A 14925-nucleotide genomic window follows, 5' to 3' on the forward strand; every position below is an offset into this window, starting at 1 on the left:
ATCTTGTAAGTAATATTATTGGTCAACATTTGGGATAAGAATAAATCCATCATTAACACAGGAACAGTCAAGATCCATTGATTTTGCCTGGTAACATTTTATCTATATACTATGGGCAATATAACATGACAAAAACCAGTAACCTCTGGCAGTAACTTTCACTTTCTTAAAGTTTTAAATAACAACAGAACATTTTTAAAGGTAAATTTTTTAAAATCCTGCATAATCATTAATCATCCCTAAATAAAGACTCACTAGAGGCTTTGTTTTTTCTGCTGATAAATCCCTCTTTTGCCAGCATACATTAACAACTCAAAGTGCCCTTACCTGTTCTTCCTAAACAGCCGCTTTCATAGCTGTCACCTCTCACCTGAGCATTGGACACGGCATTTATCCTAGAACAATACAAAATCATCTAATAAGCTTTCATGCTGCTAAAATATTCAGAGATATTTATATATCATTTAGAAGGGAAGCATTTCCTATCTAAAGCCAGTATCTGAATAACTGAACATTATCTTTTAATTTAAATATCCTAGTGGATAGAAATACTATGCTAGTCTTATTTTCCTAAAGTACACCAAGAAAACATACTTAATATTTTTTATATCAATGTTTTCTATATATTGGTAATAAATATGTTGAAAACAAAATTAAGAAAACATTTCCATTTATAATAACATCAAACAAAAACATACTTAATTTTAAGCGATTACTATCACTTGTCTCCAAAGATTATGAAAGAGACCAATTTTCTGAGTTCTTTGTCTATTTTATTTTATATTTATATATGAATGACCCACCATGAGTTACCCCATTTTAAGGTTCTCATTATAACCAAGAGTTCAAAAGTTTCTCTTTGCATTAAAAGCCAAGTGATTTTCTCTCATCCATTTCTCAAATTCAGAGAACATTTGGTATAATAAATAGGCCTACTTTATTCAGCTTCTCTTTCCATTCTTGTTAGAGCGGGTATATTTGTAGCAGGAATTGTCTTTTCTAAGCATCCTGAATGAATATAAGTAGTTCCATCTTCTACAATTTACCTTTTTGAAGCTCCTGACAGTATAAGAAAATTACGTAATCTTAATGTTTAACATATTTTTTAAAATTATTAAAAGACATCCATGAAAAGCTTCCAAACTCTTTTATGAAGTGAGATAATGGCTAAACCTAAATATGATTTAATAAAAAAGGAAAGCCATAGATCAATCTCATTTAACGCCAGTCCTGCCCTCCCTCCAATACTGGCAAATACAGTTAAGTGACACACTTAAAAAAAATAATACTCCATGGTAAAAGTTGAATGTATTAGATACTCAGTGCTCTCTGGTGACCTAAATGAGAATGAAATCTGAAAAAGAGAGGATATATGTATACGTATAGCTGATTCACTTTGCTGTACAATATAAACTAACACAATATTGTAAAGCAACTATACTCCAATAAAAATAATACATTTTAAAAAGGATTTTTAAAAAGTTGAATGTATTAGAGTATTCAAGGATGACTTCCTACTAAAAAATCTAGAAATATAACATACTTCATTAAACCTAAGATGCCAATGATTTTTAAGATGCACCATTATTTTTTTATACTGCCAAGAAGGAAAAAATATTATGAATTATAAGGTACCAATGACTACAAGAAGCAGCACACTGACATTCAAAGATATTAAAATACAAAAAAAAAATCTTAAGATCTATAAAACATAGTAATTTGTCAGTTTAACAAATATAAGAACAAAAATCACATGATAATCTTTATAAAGTATAATAATATTCTCTGACTAAATTCAACACCTTTTTAAAAAAATTTTTATTGGAGTATAGTTGATTTACAATGTTGTGTTAGTTTCAGGTGTACAGCAAAATGAATCTGTTATACAAATACATATACCCACCTTTTTTTTTTTAGATTCTTTTCCCATATAGGCCATTACAGAGTATTGAGTAGAGTTCCCTACGCTATACAGCAGGTTCTTATTAGTTACCTATTTTATATATAGTAGTGTGTATATGTCAGTCTCAATCACCCAATTAATCTCTCCCCCCCAAATTCAACACTCATTCTTGATTTTAAAAATCTTAATAAAATGGCAATATAGATATATACACATATATTTATCATGTTAAATAAGAGTCAATCAATGAAATTAAAAAGTTATTCCAGATAGCATTAAACTTTGAGGAAAAAATGTTTTTAGAAAAATAATCTTGAATTGAGAATTACCTTCATACTTACATGAAGAAAGCCAATGTGGAAAATACACCACATGTGTGAAAGGCATGGTTCAGCTGTTCTGGCTTAGGATACACCACGGCTGCATCAATCATTATCCACCAACCTGTAAAAAACTTGAGAAAGAACCCATGTCATTAAAATAACACTAATACTTTGGCTTAGCATGATACCGTTCCTTAACATTCCACGTTTTCTATGGACCATATAATTGAAACATAAAATATGTCTACTTTGAGTTTTAGATGTTGAAATATAAAAAACAAGAATCCCTTGTTTACTTATTCTTTATAGCATATGAGGTGACTCTAATCAAATCCGTGTAAGATTCAAGTTCTGCTCTTAATGCAAGATGAAAAATTTATTACCTAGGAATGAATTATCTGCTTCTTTTATCCACTATAAAATTATATACAACCAAAGCTCTCTTAACTAACCTCCAACTAACCAGCTCCCTGATTACCTGATGTGTTTCACTCTCTCGTTCATATTAAAAAGAATGTGGAACATTCTTTTTTAATATGCCCAAGCACTTTTGCTTCCACAAATGAGCTGCCATGTCTCCAAAAAATATCTACGCTTGCTATAATTTTAATTATGTAATTTGATTAAATACTGCAAAACTGACTAAACATGAGTTTGCAAAATGTAATGTTTCTATGTAAACTAAGCTGAATAGAACTAAAGTAGACAAGTTACTAAGGAATTTCATAGACAAATTAAGTGCAGGCGAGGTGACCACAGAGAGCAAGAAAAACTTGGAAACACCTAAAAGAATTCTGCATGCATATTGCTTCACAATTCTAAGATGTTATGGAAAAACCTGAACGAACTTTTTGGCCACCCCAATATCTTTAGTTCCTGCTCCACTTTATTTCTTTATTTATCTTTTCTACTGAACTTCAGGTATAGAACTATATACTGGAAAAGATTAATTTAAATTAAGTGGAACATATACTGAAATTTGCTTCAAAAAGTGCAGTGGGGGCAGGGAATGCTTGATGGAATGCTAAAGCAAGATTGGTCATGATCTGACTTTTTTTTTTGAAACTCAATGATAAGCACAGGGGGTGAGAGAGGACTCTACACCATTCTCTCTATTTTTGTGTATACTACTGATATTTTCAATAATAAAAAGTTTTTAAAAAAATATTGGAAAAAAAATTAAGCAGTAGTCTCCTCCACAAATTTCTTCCTCTCGCTTCCTGCCTGTGCTGCAGCTGGGGTAAGAAGATGGCAACCCTTCCCTAAAGGGCTGCAGGGCTTCAGTTCTAATGCAGCCTAAGGTTGTTACTACTGTCTGCACATCCTGAATTTCAATGAGTCACAACAATATTATTAGTTACATCAAATTCTGAGCCTTTGAGGATCCTAAAGGAATGATACATATTACATAATTTACTTAAAAAACTACTGCCTTCAAAAACTGTATTATCATGGGTATTCACAGTTCAAAGGAATCAAGATTAATTTTCAGGGCAAAAAGTGAGGTATAAATGTCACCAACCAGGCTTTTTCACTTACCAATATACCTGCTACTACAGAAGCCACTGCATTTCTTCTCTCACTCCAGTCGATACATTCACATTCTGGCCAACGGAAATTATCTAGGAAGCCTGCCATTTTCACCACTTAAGCATGGACTTTTCATTAAATACTATATTCTACAAATAACAAGACAAAAAGATAATCTATCTAAGGAAATGTTTTTAAGAAGTGAAATATCTTACTCCTTTCTTAAAGCTTTAAACACAAATTTAACTTTAGGTCTAAATCTACTATAGTTAAGAAGAAAAATTCAATACGACAATGAATATCTATTGAGATATACATTAAGACTGTCCTAGGACACAGAAGGAGCTTACTATTTGTTAAATGAGCATGGTGGTTTTAAAACATGTCTGACATAGAGAATGGGCTTGAGGACATGGGGCGGGGTCGGGGGAAGCTGGGATGAAGTGAGAGTAGCATGGACATATATACACTACCAAATGTAAAATAGATAGCTAGTGGGAAGCAGCAGCACAGCACAGGGAGATCAGCTCGGTGCTTTGCGATGAGCTAGAGTGGTGGGATGGGCGGGGAGGGAGGCTCAAGAGGGAGGGGATATAGGAATATATGTATGCATATGGCTGATTCACTTTGTTGTACAACAGAAACTAACACAGCATTGTAAAACAATTATACTCCAATAAAGACGTATTAAAAAATTAAAAATAAAAAGTGTCTGCAAAGTCTTTGACACTTCTCCCATTGAGAGGTGGATCTATGTCCCTACCTTTGAATTTAGGTCAACAATAAACGCTGGTTCACTGATAAAGTAGAGAAAGTGATGCTATGTAACTCTGCCATACAACTTCTCAGACTAGATCATAAAAGACAATGCAGCTTTCAGGTGGTTCTCTGGAACACTAACACTAGAGCCCTGAGTTGCTTTGTAAAAAATCCAAGGCCACAGTGCTGTGAGGAGACCACGAAGAGGTGTTCTGGCCCACAGTTCCAGGTGGCCAGATGTGACTGCTGCTCCAGTTATTAGCATTACCCCCACACTTTAAGCCTTCCCTGACGAGGCCCCAGGTATACGGAGCAGACACATGTCATCCTGGCTATGATCTTTCCAAATTCCTGACCCACAGGAACTGTAAGCGTAATAAAATGGCTGTTTTAAACTACTAAGTTCTAGAGTTATCTGTATGCAGCAACAGATAACTGGAAGGAGAAAAATCACGTGCATAAAAAACTATATAAGGGTACAGCATGCTGTGCGAATTTTCAAAACAAAGAGAGTATGTTCAGATGTGATGATTCAGGAACACCTTAAGTTCCAGAAAGAAAAGGGGAAAAAAAACTATTTGAAAGCACTGAAGAGTGCTGAAGAGCAGGCAGAAACTTGAGGGCATTTACCCCTTGAAAGAAAACACAATGAGCAAAAGATCCACTTTAATACAGCTTTTCCCCCTGAAGAATCCTCTAACCTCCCACTCCCAGCCAAGTGAGTCCCTGTGGTGCAGAATAGCTAAAACTTGAGCAAAAAGTCAGTCTTTCTGGCTTGAGGTATCAGAGGTTGAAGTTCAGGATGACAAGAGCAGCTGGAAATTGAAGGGGAAATCTTGGAATGGGGTAAGTCCCAAGCGGGAGCCCCAAACACTAATATAAACTCTCTTAAATACCTGACTAAACCCTGAACAGCACATGCATGAAGGAGATTCCAAGGACCTCAGCAGAAAAAAATATCTGGAAGGCTAAAAGAACTAAACAGGTTTCAGCTGCTGTCCCCTGCAAGGCATTTTGGAATTTGAGTTCCACCAGGTCAGAGATTAGTAAACACCTTGGGATTTCCACATACTCCAACAAAGTATAAAACCAAATCTCCACAGTTTCAGGGTGATCAGTCAGTATTTTAATTGCCTGTTGGAACAAAAAGTAACACTCTTCAGATGAAGACAACTGATCCAGAGTGTCTATAATCATCCACAATTTCCAATATACAGTTGACCCCGGAACAACATAGGTTTGAACTATGCAGATGCACATATATGTGGATTTTTTTCACTAAATACATACTACAGTACTACACAATCCATGGTTGGTTGAACCCACAGATGCAGAACTGCAGATACAGAGGACCAATGTATAGTTAAACATGAATTTCTGACTGCACGGAAGGTCAGCACCCCAACCCCTGTTTTGTTCAAGGGTCAACTGTATAGTTAAAAAAAAAAATTACTAGACTTTTACAGAAGCAGAAAAAATGTGATTTAACTTCAAGGAGGAAAAAGAAGCAGTCAATAGAAACAGACCCCCCCCATAATTCAGATATTGAAAATTAGCAGACAATGACTTTAAAGCAGCCAGTATAAACACATTCAAAGACAAAGGAACTTGGTCAAAATAACTGAGTTAATGGAGAATCTCAGTAGAGAAACTTTTAAATGTAAATTTTAGGACTGAAAATTATAATATTTGAAATTTAAAATTAACTAGATGGGCTCAGTAGGCGATTAGAGACAGTAGAAGAAAAGTACAGTAAGCTTGAAGAAAGATCAAAAGAAATTATCCTATCTAGAGAACAGGTTTTTTTTCTTTTTAATTAGGGGGAACAAATGAATAAAGCTCTAGGAAACTCAGGAACACTAATAACTGGTCTAATATATGTTTAATTGGGTCCCAGAAAAATAAAAGAATCAGGAAGAAAAAATATTTAAAGAAATAATGGCTGATAATTTCCCAAATTTGGTGAAAAATAATAATTTGCAAATCCAGGAAGCTCAGCAAAGTCCAAGGAGGATAAACACAAGGAAAACATCATAATAAAACTGCTGAAAACCCAAAATAAAAAGAAACAAAGCAACGTTAGGGGGAAAAAATAATCAACACATTACATACAGGGGTAGTAGAACAATATGGCTGACTTCTCATCAAAAACAATGGAGGCCAGAAGAAAATGGAAGGACATTTTTTGACGTGCTTTTAAGAAAGGCAATCATGAGAATTCCCTGGCGGTCCAGTGGTTAGGACTCCATGCTCTCACTGCCGAGGGCCCGGGTTCAATGCCTCGTCAAGGAACTAAATTCCCACAAGCCACTCAGCACGGCCCAAAATCAATCTCAAATGCTATATCCAGCAAAAATATTCTTCTAAAGTGAGGGTGATGGCAGTTCTACCCCTATCTATCTACCCAAGAGAAATGAAAACATATGTCTACACAAAAACTTGTACACAAATGTTCATAGCAGCCTTACTCATAATAACTAAGCAGTGCAGCAACCCAACATATGTCAATTAATGAATGAATAAATAAAATGTGGGATACCATACAATGGAATACAAATTCAGCAATAAAAAGGAAATACTGATACATGATACAACACAGATGAACCTCATAAACATTACGCTAAGTGAAAGACAACCACGTATTGTATATTCCATTTATATAAAATGTCCAGATGAGGCAAATCTATACACAGAAAGTAAATTAGCTGTTGCCTAGTGATGGGCAGGGGAGAGCAGAGTGTAATAGGGAGTGAGTACTCATAGGCATAAGGTTATAAAATTAGACTGTGGCGATTACTGCACATAATTATACTAAAAATCACTGAACTGTACACTTAAAACAGGTGACTGTTATCATATCTTTATTGTATCTCAAAAAAGCTTTTTTTAAATGAGGATAAAATAAAAATATTTTCAGGTAAACAAAAACCAAGATAATTCATCACCAAATCTGCACTAAACAATGCTAAAGGAAATTCTTCAGGTTAAAGGGAGATGACACCAGATTAATCTCAGATCTACAGGAAGGAATGAAGAATACCAGAAATAATCAATATGTGGGTAAATATAAAAGACTATTTTTTATTCCTTCTCTTTATTTAAGACAACTATTTAAAGCAAAAATTGTAACATTGTATAGGATATCCACAAAGATAAACTTTCTAAATAGCATGTCAGTTACATTTTCAAATAATATGCTTAATTATGGATTTAGGCGAAATACCTCTAAATTTAAAGTAATGGGTCTAACTGTTAATCTGAAAAGAAGTACTATAAATATACTACAGAAGGTCCAAACACTGGAAACACAGATTGGGAGACAATATTTGCAAAACAAGTATCTGACAAAGGATTTGTACCTACAATATAGAAAGAACTCTTAAAGATTAATAATAAAAAAAAACAAAATATAGGCAATAAAAAGTGTGCACAAGAGTTGAACAGACTTGAAATGGGCAAAGGACTTAAAAAGACAATGACCAAAAAGCCTCTAAATAGGTATTCAACATCATTAATCAGGGAAATGCAAATTAAAGAAATATCATCACATCCACTAGAATGCCTAAGATTATAAAGACTGACTGTTGGAAGCAGAACAACTGGAAATCTCATACACTTCTGGTTGCGGTTTCTTACAAAGTTAAAAATAATCCTCCCTATAACCCAGCAACTCCATCCCTAAGTATTTACCAAGGGAAGTAAAAACGTATGTCCACACACAAAAAGACTTTTACAAGAAAGTTTATAGCAGGTTTATTCATATTAGTCCCAAACTGAAACAACCAAAATATTCATCAACAGAAGAATGGATAAACAAATTATGATGGATTCATACAATGGAATACTATTCAGCAACAAAAGAGGATGAACGATATATATAACCACACAGAAAAAAATATCTCAAAAACCTGATTTATGTGAAAGAAGGCAAACACAAAGTAGTATATACTGTATGATGCCATTTAAAATGAAGCTTAGGAAGAGGCAAAACTAATCAAAAGTCCCAGAGATCAGAATAGTGGTTGCCAATAGAGGCTGAGGATTGACTAAAAGGGAACTTTTTTGGGGTGATAATAATGTTCTATATCTTGGTTGGGATAGTGATTATGCAGGTACATTTATTTATCAAAAGTTACTGAAGTGTACACTTAAGATCTGTGTATTTTACAGTATGTAAATTTTACCCACAAAAAAGATTTTAAAATTTTATCATTTAGATATGCTTCAGCTTCACTAAAGCCTTACTATGTACGCATTATGGGCACATTTTATCAAGATAGTCTGCAGACACAGAGATGAACTGTTATCAAAGATTAAATATTAACTGGTTAAAAACAAGTTTAGGGAAGGTCGCCATGAATTTAAGACAATATCTGAAGGTTAAAACAAAAGTCATGGGACTTCCCTGGTGGCACAGTGCTTAAGAATCCGCCTGCCAATGCAGGGGACACAGGTTCAAGCCCTGGTCTGGGAAGATCCCACATGCCGCGGAACAACTAAGCCCGCACACTACAACTACTAAGCCTACGTTCTAGACCCCACGAGCCACAACTACTGAAGCTTGCGCGCCTAGAGCCCGTGCACTGAAACAAAGAGAAGCCACCGCAGTGAGAAGCCCACGCACTGCAACGAAGAGTAGCCCCCGCTTGCCACAACTAGAGAAAGCCCGTGAGCAGCAACGAAGACCCAACGCAGCCAAAGATAAATAAATAAATTTATTTTTTTAAGTGACATTATAAAAACAAAAGTCATGTTTCCTATTATAAAATTCATTTTGTATATATTAACCTATTTATAAATAGTTCTATAAGCAGAAAACATACAGTCGCCCCTCAGTATGTACAGGGGATTGGTTCCAGGACCTCCCTCGGATACCAAAATCTGTGGATGCTTAAGTCCCTTATATAAAATGGCATACTATTTGCATATAACCTCCTTTATATACTTTAATATCATCTCCAGATTACTTATAATACTTAATACAATGTAAATACTATGTAAATAGTGATAAATACAATGTAAATGCCTGTAAATAGCTGCCAGCACTCAGCAAATTCAAGTTTTGCTTTTTGGAACATTCTGGAATTTTTTTTTTCCTGAGTATTTTTGATCCCTGGTTGGTTGAATCCGTGGATGTGTAACCCAAGGATACAGAGGGCTATTTCCACACACTAATTTCTGAAATGTCATGGTCTTCTCCCTCCTGGAGCTTAAATTGGAGGGTCAGGGGTTTGGGTGGGGCAGAGAAACATCAAAATAATACAAACAGTTACTATGAAGGAAATGCACATGATCCTGATACAAAATAAGGGAGATCTATTTGAGAATGGTCAGGGAATGCCTCTCTAAAGAGGCAACACGTGCTAAAATTTTAAAACACACTGAAATTTAAAAGCTGAGTAAAGTTAATGAAATTAAGGAGAAGCAAAAGAGGCAGAGCAGAGAGAGGGAAGATTACATACAAAAGCCACTAAGTCCCTTTGATACTAGCAAGGAAGAATTAGCTGGTACCAAAGAGAATAAGAATATAGTAAGTTAGGGGAGGAAGTAGCTTGGAATAAATATGGAGAGAGACAGGTAAGTACCAGATCACCTTGCAGATTAATGTGGACTTCATGATGGATTTGGGGTTTCACCAAGTGCAACGGGAAACCAAGTGAAGAACGTTAGGATAAAAGGAGCAAAGGCACCAAGATGGTCACTATGGTAAACATTTAGGAGAGGGCTAGTATATTAAGAACTAACACTCTGAACTGAGAAGGCTGACTTTCATATGGGTTTTCTTAATGATATTTACCAAAAAATAAGCATATTTTATCATGACAGTCTTGATTTAATAACAGCAATCGACAATACTAACACTGATCCCCTGGCTTAAAGTGGAGATAAGTATATAATATTTAACTTAAGATAATAAGCCTTTGGAGACTTAATGAAGGCAAAGACTACTTAGAGGAAATCTAAATGTTCAATAATAGAATAAATGTTTAAGTAAAATAGTTTACTTAATGCAGATATTTAAAAATCTATTTTTGAGGGACTTCCCTGGTGGTCCAGTGGTTAAGACTCCATGCTTCCAATGCAGGGGGTGAGGGTTCGATCCCTGGTCGAGGAACTAAGATCCCACCATGCCATGGGGCGTGGCCACAAAAAAAATTTTTTTTAATCTATTTTTGAAAAACATTTAATGGCATGAGTAAATGGTAAGGACTAATACCACGTGAAAAAAACAGGTTATTAAAACTGTATCTAGGGCTTCCCTGGTGGCGTAGTGGTTAAGAATCTGCCTGCCAATGCAGGGGACACAGGTTCGAGCCCTGGTCCGGGAAGATCCCACATGCCATGGAGCAACTGGGCCCGTGAGCCACAATTACTGAGCCTGCGCGTCTGGAGCCTGTGCTCCGCAACAACAGAGGCCGTGATAGTGAGAGGCCTGCGCACCGCGATGAAGAGTGACCCCCACTTGCCACAACTAGAGAAAGCCCATGCACAGAAATGAAGACCCAACACAGCCATAAATAAATAAATAAATACATTGTGTATTATTAACCACGTGAAAAAAACAGGTTATTAAAACTGTATCTAGGGCTTCCCTGGTGGCGTAGTGGTTAAGAATCTGCCTGCCAATGCAGGGGACACAGGTTCAAGCCCTGGTCCGGGAAGATCCCACATGCTGCAGAGCAACTAAGCCCATGTGCCACAACTACTGAGCCTACGCTCTAGAGCCCGCGAGCCCCAACTGCTGAGCCTGTGTGCCACAACTACTGAAGCCCTCGCGCCTGGAGCCCGTGCTCTGCAACAAGAGAAGCCACCGCAATGAGAAGCCTGTGCACCACAACGAAGAGTAGCCCCTGCTCTCCACAACCAGAGAAAGCCCGCACGCAGCAACGAAGACCCAACACAGACAAAAATAAATTAAAAAAATTTTAAATGTATCTATAGCATTATTTCCTTTTTAGAAAAAAGAATTAATAGTATATATATATATATAAACACATACATGCATAAAAATATTGGAAGGACGAATACCAGTACTTTCATAATATTATTTTATATATGGGTCACAGGATGGTGTGTTTTGCTTTCTATTTTCAAAGTTTGCTGCACTGAGCATGAATTACATTTTTTTTAATGCAAAGTGATTTTAAAAGTTATTGTAATTAACACAATGAATTGTTGATTCTTGCCTGTTGAGAAACCTCTTATATAATGTACTATGTAACTATTTTAAATAAACAAACTTTTTTGAGATCAAGGAATTTACTGGTATATTCTCCCGCAAAACTGACCCCAGGTACCAATTTTTAAAAAAACAAGATTATTGAACTGAAATAATGGACCCACAAGTCTTATAATACATTAGATAGCAACTATTCCTATTACTAGAGAGGCAACTCTTTATAAAAGGAAATGAGTCCTTTTTAGAGAGCATTTTAAGTGATTCAACTGTGAAAATTTCAAACACTCTGTTTAGGAAACCAAAGGATAACCTGCAAAAAGCAAGAGGAGAAAACAACTACACACTTTAACATATAAACATGGTCTGAGTGATTTCCATATGCATCAAAGTACAAATAACATACCTAATTCAAAATTTTTTCCTTTGACCAAACTTTCATGTTACCATCTGTCTGTTCATCCAGCTCTTCACTAGTTGTTAAATGCTGCAAATGTTAGGCGCTGTGTATACAAAAATGATTAAGACAATCAATGTAGAAAACAGTCTAGTTAGGGACATTGTCAGAAGGATAAATAACTGCATTATAAAATGTGCTATACTATACATACACAAAAGGGCTATAATAGAAATATGAGAAGAGTGTTATAGGACACTACTTCCCGGGAAGAGTTGAGGAAAGTTTGATAAAGGAAGAATAAACTTGGCTGGGTTTTAAAGCAAGAAGAGGAGTTTGACAGATGAAAAAGAAGGAATAAAATATGTGAAATTGGGGCTTCCCTGGTGGCGCAGTGGTTGAGAGTCCGCCTGCCGATGCAGGGGACACGGGTTCGTGCCCCGGTCTGGGAAGATCCCACATGCCGCGGAGCGGCTGGGCCCGTGAGCCATGGCCGCTGAACCTGCGCGTCCGGAGTCTGTGCTCCGCAACGGGAGAGGCCACAGCAGTGAGAGGCCCGCATACAGCAAAAAAAAAAAAAAAAAAAAAAAAAAAAAAAAAAATATGTGAAATTATGTAGGGTCACAAGACAACAGGGTAGAGTTTAAGGTATTTCAAAGAGTGATGCGATTAACATGTTTGGGACAAGATCATCAAGGATTTTTCAGCCTACACAAATCTGACCTCTGTTCTCTAAGCCAAGGGATTAGCAAACTTCTGGAAAGAACCAGAGAGTGTACATTTTTAGTTTTGCAGGCCAAACAATCTCTGTCACGACCACTCAACTCTGCTGTTATAGCATAAAAGCAGCCATAAACAATATGTGACCAAATGAGCATGGCTGTATTCCAAAAAAACTTAAATTTACAAAACAGCAGACCACCAGACTTGGCCCACAGCTCATAGTCTGCAGGCCCCTGCTCTAAGCACTAGGAAACTACCAGAGGCTTGTAAGCAGGGAAGTGACAAAATCAGCTCTGCGATTTAGAAAGACAATTCTGGTGGCAGCAGTATGGAGGACTGAAGGAAAATGTTAAAGACACCCTCTAGACAGGAAGAGAATAAGGGTGTAAACTGAGGCCATACTCATACAGGCTAAAGGAAAGGTTTTTATTTGAGAACTATTGATGTGGTTATCAACAAGCAAGGAAGAGCTAAGAATGACTGTTTGGGTACCCAACGGCTGGAAAGACACCATTAACCAAAAGAGGGAAGGGAGAAAGGGAGAGGAGAGTTTGAGCGTAATGTGTTTGATGCGACTGAAGGGCATCCAGGTGGAAATGTGTGTAAGACAGATGTACAGAAACCCCTGGAAGAGTGGTTTAAAGCAGAAATACAGATTACAGGCTGATAGTATTAAGTGGTAACTGAAGTCACAGGGGCAGCTAGGGTACCTCAAGGAGAAAATATGGAAGAGGGCTGAGGACTGATTCAGTGTTCATCTCTGACTCACTCCCTTCCTTGCATTACTGTCTGCCAGACATTACAGCAGCCTTACATATACAATGGTATTTAATCAGCACAAAACTCTTCTAGATCATGAATGAAATATTTACAGAACATGTCCTACAAGCAAGGCACTGTGGGGAAAATAAAGATGAATAAAACTTGGCCCTCATCATCAGGAGATTTATAAACTGGCAGAGAAATCAATTAACACCTTTTAAAATTAAATTACAATTTGTATCATCAAAAAATCTGGGGGAATTCCCTGGTGGGCCAGTGGTTAGGACTCCCAATCTTCCACTGCAGGGGGCACAGGTTCGATCCCTGATCAGGGAACTAAGATCCTGCATGCCACATGCTGCAGCCAATAAATAAATAAATAAGTTACCAAAAATCCGGAAATTAAATTTAAATATTGTGCAAGGTATCAGGTCTACATAGCCAGAGCAAAACAGCTGACTCAAATTAAACAAAAATAAAATCTACATCTTCCCTACTACTACTACTATTACTATTACTAGTGGCTCTTAGTTATAGGGTGCTTACAGGTTACAGGCAACTCTACTCCATCCTCAGAAAAACTCTTTTCATAGACTATTCCATTGAATCCTCACAAATACTCTAAGGCAGTTACTACTATTATCTCGTATTACTAAAAAGGTTTACAGAGTAACTAGCCCAAGGTCACACAGCTAGCAAGAAGGAAAGCCAGGATTCCACTGAAGTTCACATCTGATTCCAAATCTGTGCTCATGACCAATACACTGTACTGCTGCCAGACAGTTTCACAGCATTTCTCTCATTTCCATTTCGTGAGGAGAAAGTTACTATTCTACTGCCTGTGGTGAAGAAAGCAAGAAGAACGAGATGGAAGAGAAAGAGCCCCAATTTAGAGGAATACTGCGATCACCTGGAAACAGAAGAAAGCAGTCCAATGAGGTCTACAATGACAGTGGTGATTACTGTTGATTCACATCTTGACAAAGCAGTCCGGAGAATACAGTTTTTCTTCTTAGGTTGCTATAAGCCTGGTGTCTAGGTAGTCACAGTGTGAATATTTTATAGGCCTTAAAATCCAACAGTATGATTATTCAGAGAGCTAAGCATTTTTGGAAAGACATTTTACATAATCTCAGGATACTTATTTGCCTTCTGACTTGTAAATCATCTATAACAAGAATAAAATTTAGGGGCTTCCCTGGTGGCGCAGTGGTTGAGAGTCCGCCTGCCGATGCAGGGGACACGGGTTCGTGCCCCGGTCCGGGAGGATCCCACATGACGCGGCTGGGCCCGTGAGCCGCGTCCGGAGCCTGTGCTCCGCAGCGGGAGAGGCCACAACAGTGAGAGGCCC

General features: G+C 36.9%; 1 protein-coding gene across 1 annotated transcript in view; it reads right to left on the bottom strand.

The window, feature by feature from the left end:
- The window catches only part of TMEM50B (transmembrane protein 50B), a 34470-nt gene that overhangs the window by 11431 nt on the left and 8114 nt on the right, over positions 1-14925 (bottom strand). Inside the window, exons 2-4 of the mRNA XM_007469144.1 lie at positions 3766-3905; positions 2245-2357; positions 328-395 (exon numbers count right to left, since the gene is read on the bottom strand). Of these exons, the coding sequence (XP_007469206.1) occupies positions 328-395; positions 2245-2357; positions 3766-3864 (280 nt within the window). The 5' untranslated portion in view covers positions 3865-3905. The remainder of the gene's footprint in view (positions 1-327; positions 396-2244; positions 2358-3765; positions 3906-14925) is intronic.

This window comes from Lipotes vexillifer, unplaced genomic scaffold, assembly GCF_000442215.2.
Source record: "Lipotes vexillifer unplaced genomic scaffold, Lipotes_vexillifer_v1.1 scaffold829, whole genome shotgun sequence".
Lineage (NCBI taxonomy): Eukaryota > Metazoa > Chordata > Mammalia > Artiodactyla > Lipotidae > Lipotes > Lipotes vexillifer.